The 16,566-nt window shown below is 44.6% G+C and overlaps 3 protein-coding genes across 7 annotated transcripts; 2 read left to right on the top strand and 1 right to left on the bottom strand.

Moving 5' to 3' along the window:
- Positions 1-296: 296 nt before the first annotated feature.
- On the top strand, positions 297-2,169 carry LOC124680591 (sister chromatid cohesion protein DCC1). Its single transcript, XM_047215658.1, has 3 exons — positions 297-496; positions 1,061-1,972; positions 2,067-2,169. The coding sequence occupies exons 1-3, from the start codon at positions 297-299 to the stop codon at positions 2,167-2,169; spliced, it is 1,215 nt and encodes a 404-aa protein (XP_047071614.1).
- An 881-nt stretch (positions 2,170-3,050) lies between these two features.
- LOC124680593 (putative RNA-binding protein Luc7-like 2) lies at positions 3,051-8,886 on the top strand. Of its 5 annotated transcripts, none has more exons than XM_047215662.1 (13): positions 3,051-3,212; positions 3,493-3,545; positions 3,650-3,809; positions 3,911-3,974; positions 4,822-4,901; positions 5,018-5,168; positions 5,678-5,739; positions 5,938-6,003; positions 6,996-7,054; positions 7,138-7,219; positions 8,096-8,142; positions 8,222-8,449; positions 8,637-8,886. In XM_047215662.1, the coding sequence occupies exons 1-13, from the start codon at positions 3,066-3,068 to the stop codon at positions 8,653-8,655; spliced, it is 1,218 nt and encodes a 405-aa protein (XP_047071618.1). In that variant the 5' UTR covers positions 3,051-3,065; the 3' UTR covers positions 8,656-8,886. The 5 variants fall into 5 exon arrangements, 3 of the variants coding, with proteins under 3 accessions (XP_047071618.1, XP_047071617.1, XP_047071619.1); XM_047215661.1 differs by having other exon boundaries at positions 3,650-3,818; XR_006995532.1 differs by lacking the exons at positions 8,096-8,142; positions 8,222-8,449; positions 8,637-8,886 and adding exons at positions 7,432-7,690; positions 7,789-8,034 and having other exon boundaries at positions 3,650-3,818.
- Positions 8,887-10,105: 1,219 nt separating this feature from the next.
- Positions 10,106-11,740, bottom strand: LOC124680594 (30S ribosomal protein S6 alpha, chloroplastic). Its single transcript, XM_047215664.1, has 2 exons — positions 11,324-11,740; positions 10,106-10,533 (listed from the first exon to the last, which is right to left on the bottom strand). Exons 1-2 carry the CDS (start codon positions 11,723-11,725, stop codon positions 10,288-10,290), a joined length of 648 nt encoding a protein of 215 aa, XP_047071620.1. The 5' UTR covers positions 11,726-11,740; the 3' UTR covers positions 10,106-10,287.
- Between the last annotated feature and the right edge of the window lie 4,826 nt (positions 11,741-16,566).

The following is a 16,566-nucleotide window of genomic DNA, read 5'->3' as shown; positions in this document are numbered from 1 at the left end:
CAAATCCTACAAATCAAGGAACAAACTTATAAAATTTCTAAGGATTTCAATTATTCAAATACTTACGCAATTCCTACGAAACAAAAAGTCTGGCTGCAACTTTAATTTTTTTAAAAAGGGAAAATTTGGCTGTTGGCATATACTCTACAAAGGCTGACCACCTGGCCCCAGTAACCAGGGCATTTCCCGCGCGAAACTCGCCCGCCAAAACTAAAGAGCGCGCCAAAGCCAAGAAACACAACAGGAAAAGATCCCGGGAGAGAGACAGAGGGGGGTAAATCGTCTCGATCCGATCCATGGATGCGGTGATGGAGGACGCGCAGGCGCAACCAGGTGGGGAATGGGACCGCGGCAGCGGCGGGGCCGACGCGTTGCTGGGCCTCGCCGGCGCCGGCGCCTCGCTGTCCGTGTGCTACCACGAGGCGTTCGGCCCTCACGACGACCTCATCCTCCTCGAGGCAGGCGACGACCTCCTCCCTGACCTTCTACAGGGCCGGTAACCGCCTCTCCTCGACTGCCCTGCTTTTGATTTAATCCATCCTTTGAAGTTGGATCCGCGCTCTTTATTCAGACACCAGATCTCCGAGTAGGACCATCAACTGTTAAATCCCTAGATCAATTGTTTCCATATTTAGGTTCGTATGTGGTTCTGAATATATACCAATAGCCCATTAGCCAGATGAGTACACAATCAGTGGAGAAGAGCATCAAAATGGAAAAGCTCAATTTGCTGGTTGTTCTTTAGCCGAAGCAAATTAGCCAGATGAGTAAACAGTGAACATGCACAACAGCTATATTATTGTCCCAGACCTTTCGGACATACAGTTCACATGCAACTGAGAAACCATTAGCTGTTTATACTATTGTTCTACTGTAGAAATACACGGTGTTTCCATCTGTGAACACCCGCCACAGCTATATGATAAACTCAGTTCCTTGCACAACTAGTTCAGATGCAATCAATTCGGAAATCATTATCTGTGTATACTACTGTTGTGCTGTAGGAAAACATTTTGTCTCCATCTGTGAGAAATTCTGATGAGGAGTTCTCTTGAAACAGGGTGACTGTGCGGGGACGGCCTGAAGAAGAAGCGGTTCTCTGCACGCCTTCAGCGACTTATGCCATGAAGTTTGTGGGTACATCCAATTCGATGTTCCTAATACCACCCGGCGAAGCGGTCGCACCAAGCTTAAGACCAGGCCATGCCAATGAGGATGCTACTACCACATCCGATGCGGCTGCTTCTATCATCAAGGTAGCACCAGGGAGCATTGAGTTAGTCCGAACGGCTCCACGGCTCGACAAGCTGAGGAGCCTTCTCAGGGAGAGGCCCTATGTGCTTGATGAGGATCTTGGAGATGACTCTGAGCATAAGAAGGGGCTGTACACGTGGGAAGACCTCTGTGTCCTCGTTCAGGCCAGCGACAGCGAGCTGATGGACGGGCTGAATTCCATTTCGGCCGTCGAGATCGATGGGTTCTGGAGGACTGTTGATGTCGGTTCCGTGAACACGGTTCTGGACATGATTCTGCACAACTCCGTGCTGCATGATTGGCTGTTAAATGCCGTGCCAGAAAATGCTGTGCTATCTGTCATGGAATCTGATGGTTTTATTCCTAAGATCGTAACCCACTGCCTCAACAGATTTGGCACAAAGATTGAGCAGGAAGCGGCAAGTTGTTGGAGCCTTGACGAGAAACTGGTATGCTTGCAATTTGCACGGAGGGCGCTCAGCGCAGGAACAATGAAGCTCAACAGTTTCATGGATAAATGGGAGCGAAGCATCCCTTCAGGAATGCGTGCAGATCTTCAGATGCTTGAAGGGGAAGTGCTGTATGAGAAGCGTGGGACTGAGACCTGGGTACATGCTTTCAGGGTTGCTGATCTGCCGTTGACACCAGCTGAGAGGTTTGCAGCTCTATTCCTTGAACGGCCAAGGTGGGAATGGAAAGACCTGCAGCCCTACATCAGGTATAATTTTCGACAGCAGTTCTTGTTCTTGTATAGTCAGAATTTTAGTATAGAGGAATTCTCATGCAAACTTCTTTCTCCCTCTATGGTTCAGTGACTTGCGTGTACCTGGTGCTTCTTCGGAAGGATTGCTTATCAAGTATGCGAGAAGAACGCAGCCAAGCGCTGATGACGAGCCTATTTTCACTGCCAGATGACCAACCTATCATGCAACATCCATGTTTTGGTTCTGGCTCTTGCTGCTGCCAGTAAACTGCTGGTGCTGGTGATGCTGCATTTGACACATGGTTTTCATCTGGACACTGCCGGCTGCTACTGCATTTCAGGCATGCTACATGTTGGCGACGACGCAAGATGATTTCCTTCTTGCTGGACAACTAAGTGGCTGAATCTTTTTTCAGTTTTGATTAGAGATGCAGTATCTGAACCTGGGTGCAGCGCACACCTTTGTCGTACCTTTACAATACATTCTGAATTTTTTAGCATGTAAGGTTTGTGCTAGATAGTCCTGCTCTCAGGTGGTATCTTAAAGAATGGCTTCAGAATGAATAGCGGATGAAGCCATGGTAGGCATCCGAAAACTGAGATTGGGTTGCAGGTTGTGTAGGCAGCAACAAACCTTTGTTGTGCAAGTCAATTAAGTCTGTTCTGAAGCATATGATTCATGTGCATTTTGTAGTAATTCACAGTGGCAGTTCCAAACGTGGCCTGGTATTTGAAGATTTAAGCAAACTTGAGAACCGTGGTTATTTCAATGTCCTAGTTTTATCCTTGAATTATTGTACATTCAATTCTCAAGAACAGATGAAAGAAGATCAAGAACTTCATGTTCTTCAGTTTGAAGTGTACTATAAGCCACAGATACAGAGAGGAGCCCGTTTGGCCCAACTGGAAGAAGCCCATCCGAATAACAGGCCCAACAGGCCCGACCCGACTCCATCTCGTCCCCGTCTCCCTCTTCCTTCTCTTTAAGCTTTGGGTTGGAGACCGCCCTGGTCTCGTCTCGCTCGCGCGTCCGGTAGAAACCCTAGCTCGTCTAAACCCCGCCTCGCCGGAGACGCCGTCCGGCCGGCCGGCCGCCCGTCCGCCAGCCATGGACGCGATGCGGAAGCAGCTGGACGTGCTCATGGGGGCCAACCGCAACGGCGACGTGCGGGAGGTCAACCGCAAGTACTTCGACCGCGACGTCTGCCGCCTCTTCCTCGCCGGCCTCTGCCCGCACGACCTCTTCCAGCTCACGGTACATATCTTCCCCATCCCCTTCCCCCCCGTGCCCGTGCTCCTCTTCACCCCGTGCCGAATTTGGTGGTGGAGCGATTTCGGTTAGAGATAGCTGGCCGTCCCCAGTAGATTAGGTTTGGAATTGGAACGGATAGAGATGCCTTGGTCTATCTGCGTTTGTTTAGATCAATTCGTGGCTAGAACCTGGGTGTATGGCCCGTCCTCTGCTTCGAGTTATCTATAAACTAGTGTTTCGCTTGTGATGCTTCGATCTGACTGTCTAATTCGGCTTGTGGCAGAAAATGGATCTCGGACCTTGCCCCAAGGTCCACTCGCTTCAGCTGCGGAAAGAGTATCCTTCAATTTATTATTACCGCATGTCCCTGTTTCGCTTCAGCAATGTTTTGTCCCCACAAACGCTGGTGTTTGTTCATTGCCTTCCTGAGCTCTTGCTAGTTATGAGGAAGTAAAAGCAAAGGGGTCGGAGAACTTCGACAGGGAGCTCGAGGATATGATCGATCGGCTCATCGTGGAGTGCGAGAGGAAAATTCAGAGGGCCCTCAAGCGTCTCGCTGACGAGGATGCCAAGGCCGCTATCGCAATATCGGTGTCCGAGGTTACTCTGGTATTTAGCCAGCTGTGTGCATCAAGGCTCATTTGTTAGTAACAGGCTGAGCCCTTCAAATAAATTGACCGTGTTCTTGATAATCTTCGCAGGATGAAGAGGTTTTGCGGTTGTCAAAGGAAATCAAGGAGAAAATGAAAGAAGTTGATACCTTCGGTAATGTCACGTCGTTCATATTTTGTCCAATTGGTTGAGTATTTCTGTTCACGGTAGTCCTGCCGGTTGATCAATTTAAAAGCGTACTGATAGTTTTGTTAGGCATCGAATAACAGCCCATTGGAATTTAGAAGTCCTTCCAATAGAACCATCCATATATTCCTGCTGGACTGAAGATAGTTTAAACCGTTTGAAACCTCAACTTATTGTAGTGATAGATGTATGCACCAATGGTTTTTTGTTTGGTACTGTAGCTGTCTTAAATCTTGACCACAATGTTGAACACACTTCACCAGATGCAGCATGCAACTAGACTGACAATAAAATATACTCTGTTCACAGTAGTCCAGTGGGTTGATCGATGTATTGCCTATTGATAGTTTCATTACACATAAGATAGCAGCCCATTGGAATGTTAGAACTCCTTACTCTCAAACGAACCATCCATATTTTCCTGCTGGATTGAAGATAGTTTTACCTGTTAATAACCTCAACCGGTTGCAGTTATTGATGTATGCACTTATGGCTTTTGTGTCTGGTACTGTAGAAATCTTAATTCTTAACCACAACGTCGAACGCTCTTCATCAGATGCAATATGCAACTACAATGACAAAATATACTCGGCTCTAATATTCTTGAGCAGCAGTACTTTGGATGGAAGATGAGATAATTTGACTCGCATCATAGTTTTATTAAGTCGGAACATGAGCACTGGTGTTCTAGCTAATTATATGTTTTCTTAATTAGTGCAAACAACATAGCATAGAGACTGCGTAAGAGTAGTAAAAACAGAGGAGCTGAAGTGTTGCTACTGAATGTTTCTTCTCATCAACACATATCAAACAGATTTTGAAGGGAAAACTGATGATAAAATCAAGGCCATGGAAGTGGTGGAGGAGTTAAGATCTAAAAGGGCTGATATGCAGGTATTGCTTTGGAATTTTGAATATGAGTTCTACTCATATAGTCTTTGGGTTATGTTTTGCGAGGACATAAGTAATGCTTTATTTCTAATATGACTGTTTTTCCCACTTCATTGCAGGCTACCCTCTTGCTTGATGCCTTTAACAAGGACCGTGCTTCAATACCTCCATCCGCTCCAGCTCAAATAGCACCACTGCCACCACCTCCTCCTCCTGATGCTCGTACCCAAGAACTGATCAATGAAAAGCTAAGCAAAGCTGAAGCCCTAGGTATGTTCTGTAACATTTTTTTTAACAAAGCATATATAGTATTTTTTCCTCCCATTAAAAGCATATATTTGTGTGAGCAATTGGTACCAAGTACGTGAATTTTCTCCAATACGTGTTAGCTATGAATCCAACCACTCAATTAGTCGATTGCAATATACATCAATAAGATATTTCCTGAGATATGCACTGGAAATTTTACTTTGATTATTTTATCTTTCTAAAGGTGAGAAACTAACAAGGTAACACTTATTGGAGAACCGTGAACCTATATAGGTTTTAGTTATTTTCTTACCGGGACCATTTGGGCATGACTCGAACTTTTTGACCATCAGTGACTGTCGGGATTAGGTTTGTGGTATTATAATGATCTTTACTTAGTGGTTCATTGCACATCGGTGTCTTAAGTAGCTTTGGCCATTAATTTTTCATGGATAGTCTATTCACTGTATATGTACATGCTGAGAAGAAAAGAGTATGCATTGATATTTCCATGTTTCTACTTTTGTTAGGTGAACAAGGGATGGTAGATGAAGCACAAAAAGTTTTAGAAGAAGCAGAAGCTCTAAAAAAGGTAGCTGTTGCCATCATTATCTAACGTTGCCATGTCAAGCTCACCAGTCAGTTCTAGTAGGTTAATTTTATTTTCAGCACTGCCTCTGCAGATATATGATCTGGAGATTTGGCCTTGTTAGGTCACTGATACTTCAATTGTTTACTTTGTTTTATATGAACCATGACTGATGTCTTGTTTCGTTGGCTTTATCACCAGTTGGCGGCATCACGGCAGGAGCCGGCTTCCGATCCTTCTAAATACACCGTTGCTGATGTTCGAATTGTGAGTGATGAAGTGCAACTTCTACTTATTCATGTTATCACATTACTTTACACATCACTGGTACACTAGCCACTAGGTTTTGGTGCCAATGCCCTTTGATGATTGTTCAGTTTCCTAGGTTTTGGTTCATGCTACAGAAATGTTTTAAACATTAGTTGTTTTTCCACTAAGTGATGATGCAATTTTTTCTCTAACCTTGTTTTTTTGTGTGGTTATACTCTATAATTTGAAATACTAATTAATCTCATGCATTTCCCAGCCATTGGTACTAGGAAAAAGCTTGTATTTCGCTTAAGTCCAATTTTTTGATACATTTGATCCTATATTGTAGTATAATTCCTTTCATGTTGAAACTCGTTCAACTGACAGCTAGAGTTTTGTGCATTAGGAAATTGATGCTCTTTGTGTATAATACTTGTGTGGTTCCCAAGTTAATGTGCTAGTGAGTGATGAAATATAAAGTAGTATGCATGAATCAATAGGTGTTCCGCAAGTGGTTGTATTTGCATTTGTGTAACTGTATTGTCAGAATAAAGGATTGACTATATTATGATAGTAGACTACCTATGTAGTTACAAGTTTATGTGGCAATGCTTTCCTGACTTATTTTTCGTTGCCTCCCACACCATTAAAAGTTTGAAAGTAACTTTTCATTCTTTGTAATTTAACTTCAGTTAGACAACAAACTTATTCAATGAGTGCTACCTCTGCATTTAGTATCTTTTGAAATTTATGAGTTTGTTCTTGTTTGCTGTAATTGGTATAGATGCATTATGCATGTGTGCACTTTTTATATTGTTGAATGCTGTAAATTAAGATTGTGTCATAAGTAATTTACTCTAAAAATTTGGTTGCCACAACAGACTATTATTTCCTAGGGTTATTTATTCTTTTCCTTGCAGAAATTTCCTATTCTTTTACATCTAAACATCTCAAACTTATGCTCATATATGCCCTGTCATTGCTAATGGTATTCTCTGTCCATTCTTTAGACTGATCAAAAGTTGCGCCTCTGTGATATATGTGGAGCATTTCTGAGTGTCTATGACAAGTAATACCTTTAGCTCCCACTCTCTAAATGTTTATCCGAATTGAACCTTTAAGAAGGAAATTATCTCATGCCATATTGTACAGTGATCGACGTCTTGCGGACCATTTTGGAGGGAAGCTACACTTGGGCTATATGCTGATTCGTGAGAAACTGAAAGAACTCCAGGTACATTCTTCATTACCAGTAAAGTATGATGTTGGGAGCATTTGACCAAAGTTTAGTAGTTCAGATATTCACCTGAAAGGCATAAACACATTAAAACAAGAAATCCACATGATTTTGTTAAGACTTGCATTCTGTTTTGTCAAATTAGTTTATGGCATCTTTTGTTGTTCTTCTAAGTTTGTTAAGGTGCAAATTTTGAACATCTTTATCAGGTGATGATTGTAATGTCCCATTTTCTGCTTTAAAGAGTTACTCTGTTTTGGGCCTTTTGGCATCTGTGAGTTTTCTTATCTCAAGGAAGAGCCTCCAGGTTCTTGCCTTCTCTATATGCTATTTTATCTCACATTGGAGGGCGCCATGGTTGTTACGATAGTCATTACAGGAATTAGTCAGTGTTGCATAAGTGGAATCTCATGTGACAACCATCCTCCTTCCCATGGCAACAACAGCTGCCACTGTATATTGACAAATGTAAGCATAGGAGTGAGCAGACCATGGTATGGCGAATCATGTTTACTTAATTGTGTCAACTTCCTCACATATACTCAGCTTAGTATTATGTTGATCAGAAGCTGGAGCTTGCTTTCTGCTTGGTGATCCATATTTTGTAGAGCTGGTGATAAATAGTACCGGTTAAGTTACTCTGAAAGTGCACCATTTGCCATCTTTACCTGTAAGTTACAACTTGTTCATATGCCGCCTGCTCCATGAATATGTAAGTTGTCATTGCTGAACTAATCTCAACTGTAATGTATCCTCGCCTTTCATTTTGACGCTTCTCTTCGTTTTTTTACCGTCTTTTGAATTGAAGTCTCTACTTGTATGTCGATTGTAAAAAAAATTTCATTCTAAAACAATATCATAATTGACTTACAGGAGGACAGGAACAAAAGAAGGACTGATAAATCTGAGGATGACAGACGGTAATGGTCCTTCCCATCTTTGTTTTATTTTAGACTATTATAAACAACAAAATCTGAAAGTTCATATCTCGTTTCCTAGATCAAGAGAACACAGCAAGGACCGCAATGGGCGGGCATCCAGGGATAGAGATGCAGAAAGGAAGGACAGAGTTGAACCTCGGGAAAGCAGAAGAGACCACGATAGGGATCGTGATAGGCGCCATGATAGTGGCCGCCGCCATGACCGTGACCGGGACAGAGACTATGACCGCTCCCGCGGCCCTGATTCGAGGAGAAGGGAACGTTCTCGATCGAGGGAACGCAGCAGGTATTGCTGAAACATCAATTTTGTATTATTTTCCTTTATCCAATTGCAGGAAGTCTGCCTTCATGCTTGTTGATATGTTCTTGCCGAACTTAAAACATGTCATGAGAATGAACATGATACTTTTCTGTTTTGTTATTTAAATGTTATATTATCATAGGCCAACCTGACAATTTGTTTTGATTTTCAGGCGCCAGGATAGATACTGAATCTGTTGCTCCATGGCTGGCTGATTTTGGAGTACTCTGGTCTTCCTACATGATGGTTATGGTTGAGTTGTGCTTTGTAGTGGAGTAAGGAAGAGCATTACATTGTCTTGGTGCTGGATTGATGAACCTTGTACTTTCTGTATCTTTCTGTTTGTCTGACCTAATGTGGTGTACCTGAATATACTGTTTTATATATGTTATAAATGATGTGCTGAAACCAGTTAAATTTTCTGTCCATCAGCACTAGATTTTTAGCAGCAATTCAACTTTCATTGGGCTCACTTGTCAAACTCACGTGATGGTATCGAGCTAGTTTTCTGCAACTTGTAGAGGATGTATCTCATCTGATTCATGGCTGATTCATTTTGCTTTACCTCATTACGTGCATTAACCAGCCGGTGAAATGTGACCATTTATACTCGTTCAACTCTTTGATCCTTCAGTAATCTGTTAGTGACGGTACCTGAGTCTCTGAGCGCATTTCGAGCTAATACCTCAAAATTTAGAGGAAAACTGCGGAGTATTATTAGAGAAGTATATTTGCTCCTCTAGAAAAAATTCACCTCTAAAAAAGTGCAAAAGTGCAGTTTCTAATTGAACCCCTAAACTTAACTCCTTCAACACAAATTCATACAAATTTGAATACAAATTCATACAGAGTTGACATAAAGTCGTACATTAAACTCGATTTGAACTACTAAGATAAACTAAAATAACTGCCATTAAACGAAGTCTATTTCTCGTTGCTCACTTGCTCTGGAGAACTCATCTACCATTGCCTTCACCGAACCCGTTGGTGTCGGAGCTGAGCTCGATGACTTTGGCAGTGGCTTTGTCGGTCTTCCTTGCCTTATAGAGTGCATAAGCATGGCACTCCTCGAGGTGTTCTGGATACCGGCAACGGAGCTCAGTCATGTACTCCTCACCGGCGCTAGGCCTCCCTATCATCCCTCGGCTTGCACGCAGAGGCCAATCGGGGGTCGACCGGAGCCACATCCGGCAAGCTGGCATGGCCCAAGGGGAAGTTCACCCGCGCCTCTGAGCCGCAACACCAACTCGCTGTCATACACCCGTGCCGCCAACGCCTCTTGTGGGTACCCGTGCCTCCAACGCCTCTTGTGGGTTTTGTGGTCGATTATCTCCCCCACCCACGTTCCTCGCACTCGCTGCCGCACGCAATACTCGAGGAAGAAGATGCGCCGCCACAGTAGGAGCCGAAGCCTCCTCGGGCATAGGACGGCTGCGCCGCCATGGTAGGGGGGGCCGTCAGCGGGAACCGGTTTTCATTTTAGGGTTAGGCTATGTGCACTATAGAGGAGTGTAAAATGTACTCCTCTAACCGTTTTAAGGATCGACTAGAGATTCCCTAATAGTTCTATTCTTCCTGCTTGACTATCTTAAATTCAGTTCTGTAGTGTTTGCTTGCTGAGAAGGTATGATGTCAGGTACCAACGAAATTTTCTAGAATATAAACACATCAAAGGGTAGGATTCCTCTCAACAACAGCAAGAGAAGCCATAAATCTACACCAAAGGCGGCAGTAGCATTCTCGTATGATATAAACACAAACCAAAACCTGAAGCCTTGAGTGCTTTCAGTCCAGTCCAGAGGAAACGAATTTGACAACTGATTCTAGTAAACTCTTCTCTTGCGGACTTTGAAGCTGGTCGAGCGGATGACGTCATCATCAGCGTTGACCTTCAGCTGGAGCGCGTCCACGGACTCGGGCTTGGTGAAGTACGTCCAGAGGAGGTATATGCCGTCGTAGAAGGTGAAGGGCAGCCCGGTCCTGCTGTTCCTCTTCCTGATGCTGTAGGCTAGCGGGATGACCCCCCGGTTGAAGACCTCCACGTACATGGCGCCCCCGGCAACAAGCAGCTGCAGAACACAGAGGAACAGCACCGGTAAGCAGAATGGCGGACAACAGGTGCATTGGATGCAAATGCAATTGCTCAGGTTTGAGATGAGCCGCTTCCAAATTCCACCGAACTTGGTTCAAGTTTGACGAACCAGGTGCGGGATTTGTGGGGGTAATGTGACTGTTTTTACTAGTACCTACCTTGTGTAAGGTGTGTCAGTGGTAAGATATTATTCTCTAGTCTTTTCTTTACCAATTGATAGAATATCTAACTCATGGATAAGTTGGAACATTGATGAGCAAGAAGGGGGCATTGTTTCGGTTAAGCGGTGTAGATATCGACCGTGCACTCATCCTAACCAGTTCATCTTAAGCTGACAAAGACAGACAAATTTTTCATGCACCATACTTTACCCAAAGCCTTCAGGTCAACAAATGCCAAACAGTGACTGACGACTCAAGCGAACACTGTCACACTGGCTGATGTGTAAATCGCAGTGAGATTGGTTCCCATGATGGAATTGTACTGTCTAACCGATTCAACAAACATCAAACAGTGACTGAAGACTCAAGCGAACGCTGTCACACTGGCTAACGCCCTTGTATTTGAATCCATATGCACATTGCAGTTGGATGGGTACCAGTGATCGAATTGTAGCTAGCTAAACAGTTCAAGGGACACGATGTCACATTGCTTCCTACTGCAACTGTATTTTCGCATGAACTCATCATGTGTGAACTGAACTGCAGCGGCAGAGGCGATCGAGCTGCAGAATGTTGGTGGCTGGAACCGCAGGGTATAGGATTTACCTCCTCGTAGCGCTGGATGAGGGCGAGGCGCTCCTCCTCGGACATGTCGGGGCGGAGCACGATCATGGACTCGTACTGGCGCAGGCCGGGCGGGCAGGGCGGCATCTCGCGCTCCTCCAGCGCCAGCGCCGCCTCGGAGGCCGACATCCCGAGCCCGCCGCCGAAGCCGGAGGATGACCCGTCCACGTCCTCGTCCCCGACCTCCTCGTTGTCGCGGCTGCGGGTGCGCATCCCCGCCGCGCCGCCGTAGAAGCTGGCGGCGTAGCCCGTGGAGAACACGCGGCCGCGGAGGACGCGGGGCGCGGGGGTGGCGGAGGGGTGGAGGAGGTGGCGGTGGCGCGCGGGGAAGGGCGGGAGGGTGGTGGTCGAGGAGGAGATGGAGAGCGCCATGGGCGGCGGCATTTGGCACGGCGAGCGGGAGAGGAGCGGTGCCGGAGAGTGGAGGGGGAAAGTGGCCGTGTGCCCCGTCCCGTGGATAGATAAGGATAGGGGTCAGCCTGCAATGGGATGCCCGCGGGAGTCCTGCATCCTGCCGCATATACCCACATAAATGAAGTGGGCTTGTGCTGTGTGGTCAATCTGGACATGTCTATAGCATTGTACTGTGCGGTTATCCGCGAAAGACCATTGTTGGACGCATCTAGCGAGCAAACGTTGCTTGCTTCCAGCCAGCCATCGAGCCAAAAAAGGAAAGTGCCCCCCTCCCACCCTCCGTCCGACCGAACTGCTACGGATCCCCCCAGCCCGGATTCCAGCAGATTAGGATCGAATCCCGACAGAATCACGTCGGGCCCACCGTTCTCCCGTCCCCTATTTCCCTTCCATTTCCTTCTACTGCTGCACGCTCCCTTCCCAGCCTTCCTTTTCTCTCTTCTTCCTCCCCATCCTGCTACTCCTCCAGATCTTTCTTCCTCCCCCATCCTGCAACTCCTCCAAATCTCTATTGCAGCTTCTACATTGCAGCTTCTTCCTCTCCAGAAAAGCCAGCAGGTTCTTCCTCCCCAGCCAGCCTGCAACTTGTTCCTCCCTAACCTGCAACTTCTTCTCCCTTTTCCTTCAGATCTCCATTGCAGTCAACACAAAGACAGCAACTACCAGCTTAAAAATCGAATTTTCAGAGGTTGGACAAACAAGGTCAGATTTGCACAGATGCTTACCTCCCCCTCCCATCTCCCCTTTGCTATATTTTGTTTAACCTTTTGAACCTGGCAACCAGATCTACAAGTTTTCTTCCCAGAAAAAGAACACGAATTGAGCAAAACACAAACAAGACCAGATCTACATGGTCAAATCTATATCATCTGAACCAAGTAGTGCCTGATGCATAAAACACAACTATTCAATCACAAAATTGCTTCCTGATGCATAAGTATGTTCCTCATCCATACAAATTCATGAAAAAATGCAAACATGCTTGCATATCATAGAAAGAGCAGCATGAACTTGTAACAGGACACATGTAGATAAAAAAACTCAACTTTGTGGGCACAAACCTGTTATAATTTGGTGGGATTCTCAAGGTAGTTGCTTTTCAGTTCAGATTTTACTCAAGACAACACCTTGCAAGCAACTAAGTTAGATGATCTGATGGATACTAACCATAGAATAAGCCACACAAAAAGGAAAGGAGTAGCAATGCATTTAGATGGTCACATAGTACTGGGAAGGTTCTATAGTAGGATTAGGTACCGTTAGTTTGTCGAAACCATCAAGACAACCAGTTCACCTAAGAACAAACTATGTTTCAACAAGAACTAGTATTGTCACATGACAAAACTAAGCAATAAAATATTCGACTTAGCTACCGTTTGACATGCAAAGCAAAAATTTCTCCCGTCATAGTGCTAAAAACATAGGGTTTGCACCGTTTCTCCGTGGCTGATCGATGAAGCAAAAGTAGACACTTGATCTGGTCCATGCTAGCCTCCAGTACCTGAAAAATCAAGTTTGTGAGAAGGTGTGAATGGTGGTGACAACCATAAAATTTGGTAGCCTATGTCATGCAGGTCTGAATAAAAAAAGCAATTCGGAAAACAACTTAGATGGCCTTAGTGTACCAACTTAGATGAATCAGAGAAGCAACTTTAGATGCATCCATAAACAAAGTTTTCAAGTTTACTTACAAAAAAATGAAATCACTTTCTGTTTTGCAGATGAGTGGTTTGGACCTGAACCTAGAACCAGACGATGTCGACATGGAAGATGCAGGAATAAATGGCAGTGACCCCTTTTTCTGCACTCAAGCCGACTCGGACGAGAGGTTGTCGATGAGTCTCGGGACCCACTCCTTGCCGAGCATGGTGGACAAGGTGGCGACTCTGATGTGCACAGTGGTGGAGGGAAGCAATTCAATGCAGCACCACCTCCAGCAAATCCTAGCACTGAAAACATCAACACCACGACTATGCCTACTAAAAGCCTTTCTGGTTCTTCTAACCCTGAGTTGGCGGATCATGGTGCTGATGGAGTTTCTCCTAATGAAGAAGTTGCATCTAGTCCTCAAGAACCCTTCCTGGGTATGCGATTTGACACAATTAAAGATGCCAGAGAGCACTACAATGCTTACTCGAAAAGGCTGGGGTTTTCTATCAAATCAAACACACATCACTAAGGCAACCTTTCACTAAGGTGGTGCGGAAGCAACAATTTGTGTGCAACAAGTATCGGGCACCGAAAACAGAAGAGCAAATTCAAGAGGAGAGAGTCAAATTTGTAGAAGAGGTTAGCCCTGTCCAGCTAGATGATGAAGACGGGGACGGAGAAGAAGCTGGACCGTCCAAGAAACCAAAATCTGCAGGAGTTAAGCGGCAAAGGGAAAAAATAAAGCAAACCAAGTGTCCAGCAAAAATGTGTGTGAAGTTGATTAACAACAAATATGAAGTGACATATTTTATTGCAGAACACAATCACCCCATGCTTGTGAAACCTTCACTGACAAAGTACCTGAGATCACACAAAGGCATACTAGAGATGAAAGGGAGTTCCTGAAATGCCTACATGACTGCAACTTAGAAATGGGGCGTATGATGACAGTGATGTCTTCTTTTTATGGTGAAGAATGTTTCGTCCCCTATGATCCAAAAGCTATAACAAATCTGCAAACAAGTTTGAGGAAGGAGGAGAAGGAATGGGACATTGCTGAGACAGTGGCTTATTTTGCAGAGTTGAAGGACAAGGACCCGGGTTTCTACTCTCGAATTTCTTTTGATGAAGAGCACAGGGTTGAAAACATTTTCTGGGTTGACAATGCTGCAAGGAAGGCTTACACAGAAGCATATCATGATTGTGTGTCATTTGATACAACTTTCTTGACTAACCAGTTCAATATGCCATTTGCTCCATTTATTGGGATAAACAGGCATGGACAGTCGTTCATGCTTGGCTGTGGTTTCCTAAGGGATGAGAAAGAGGAGAGTTTTACATGGCTTTTCACCCAGTTCCTTGATGCTATGCATGGTTTGCAGCCAACAAATATTATAACAGACCAGGACCAGGCTATGAGGAATGCAATAAAAGAAGTTTTTCTTTGACACTGTGCATCGCAACTGTCGCTGGCATGTTATGAAGAAAGCAAATGAGAAGCTCGGGCAATTCCTAGGTAGGCACCCTGGTTTAGCTGAAGACTTCAATGAATGCAGCAATGAAAGTATGAGTGAGGATGAATTTGAAGCAAGATGGGCAGAGATGATTGCAAAGTGGGAGTTAGCTGAGCATGAAACATTTTTATGGTTGAAGAAGTATGCAAAATTCTGGGTTCCATGCTACTACAGACATCGATTCTTCCCATTTTTGCAATCAACTCAGAGGAGTGAGGGGTTTAACGCTGTTCTAAAACGTTACATCAACCCTCACAACTAAATCAAGCATTTTGTTAAACAATATGAGAAGCTACAGCAAAGGATATTGGGTAAGGAGGGCCACAATGATTTCCGCACGGATGAGCTTGAGCCAGATCCATGGTCGCCGTTCCCTATTAAGAAGCAAGCCTTGGCTATTTACACACGTCCCATCTACCATCGGTTCAGGATGGAGTTCGCGCTCATTGGCTGTTATAATGTCCAACCACATGGCAATAATTTGTACCAGCTAGTTTCTAACAATGAGAAGTGCTATCCTTATGGTGGAAGGTACTACATGGTTAATGCTAATGGTGGGCAATTCAACTGCGAGTGCTGCAAGCAAAGTTTGAGCGTGACGGTTTGCTATGTTATCATGTCTTAAAAGTGTTTACGCATATTGGTGTTGATGCTATACCAGAGCAATACATATTGCGAAGGTGGACTCCAGCTGCATTGGAAACTGTGGTTCAACCAACTGGCCCAGCACAAGATGATGTTATGCCTGAAGAATCACGACAAAAATTGCGGTTTGCAAACTTGTCAACTAAGTTTGTTGCTTTGGCTAAGGTAGCAAGTGCATCATACCAACATGACGCTATTGCTCGTAGACACATCAGGGAAATGAAAACTGAGTTTGCACAACTAAACAAGGTAAAGAGGAAGAGGAAACCAACTACTTCAGCACCTGAACAGTCAGCAAATCCTAATTCTAATAGGACATCTACTTCAGCACCTACTATGCATCAGAAAACCTCTTCAGGGCCTAACTGAACACGACCAACACCTCCACCTACAACATCAAACGGGAAGTAGGCACCTCGGTCAGCTCCAGGGCATGTGCCAACAGCACATGCTACAGGTGATATGCCACCAGCAGCTAAACCCGCACCAGCAACTTCCCAGCAAGGACACTCTGCACCGTCTGCCCCTACTCGCCAAGGTCGTCCAAACAAGAAGAATAAGAAAAGCACAGAGCGCGACTTTCCATATGTGCAACAGGCAAGTGACATGGTTGGGGCAAGTGAAGAAGCTCTGGTTATTCTTGATCCTCCTAGGTCGAATACAAAAGGAAGAAAGAAGAATCGATACCCTGGTGGGATTGAGTTGCAAGCAAAAAGAACAATTATGTGTACGTTGTGCGGTTTGCCTGGACATAATTCAGCAACGTGCGAAAATTCTATGAAAGGATGAACTGAAATTATGTCTGTTCAAGGTTTTTTTTATGTGTGTGTAAGATCGGATAGTATTGCAAGACACAAGAACTTATGACACAGTCTACAATTATAAGATGTAATTGTGCTTGAAATATTGAATTTTCAATACTGCAATGTAATTTGTGCTTCCCAAATTGAATTTCAGTACTGCAAGTAGTTAGAAGGAGAGAATACACATAATTTTCCTTTC

This window comes from Lolium rigidum, unplaced genomic scaffold, assembly GCF_022539505.1.
Source record: "Lolium rigidum isolate FL_2022 unplaced genomic scaffold, APGP_CSIRO_Lrig_0.1 contig_20310_1, whole genome shotgun sequence".
NCBI classification, from domain to species: Eukaryota; Viridiplantae; Streptophyta; class Magnoliopsida; order Poales; family Poaceae; genus Lolium; species Lolium rigidum.
Note: the sequence above shows the minus strand (reverse complement) of the source record. Positions and strands in the feature narration are given on the sequence as shown.

Excerpts from the sequence above, each read along its gene's own strand:
- LOC124680591 (XM_047215658.1), top strand. The coding sequence starts at position 297 with ATGGATGCGGTGATGGAGGACGCGCAGGCGCAACCAGGTGGGGAATGG. Across the intron at positions 497-1,060 it reads CCTGACCTTCTACAGGGCCG|GGTGACTGTGCGGGGACGGC; the intron begins GTAACCGCCTCT and ends CTCTTGAAACAG. Across the intron at positions 1,973-2,066 it reads GACCTGCAGCCCTACATCAG|TGACTTGCGTGTACCTGGTG; the intron begins GTATAATTTTCG and ends TCTATGGTTCAG.
- LOC124680593 (XM_047215661.1), top strand. The coding sequence starts at position 3,066 with ATGGACGCGATGCGGAAGCAGCTGGACGTGCTCATGGGGGCCAACCGC. Across the intron at positions 4,902-5,017 it reads CTAAAAGGGCTGATATGCAG|GCTACCCTCTTGCTTGATGC; the intron begins GTATTGCTTTGG and ends ACTTCATTGCAG. Across the intron at positions 7,055-7,137 it reads TTTCTGAGTGTCTATGACAA|TGATCGACGTCTTGCGGACC; the intron begins GTAATACCTTTA and ends CATATTGTACAG.
- LOC124680594 (XM_047215664.1), bottom strand. The coding sequence starts at position 11,725 with ATGCCGCCGCCCATGGCGCTCTCCATCTCCTCCTCGACCACCACCCTC. Across the intron at positions 10,534-11,323 it reads TCATCCAGCGCTACGAGGAG|CTGCTTGTTGCCGGGGGCGC; the intron begins GTAAATCCTATA and ends TGTGTTCTGCAG.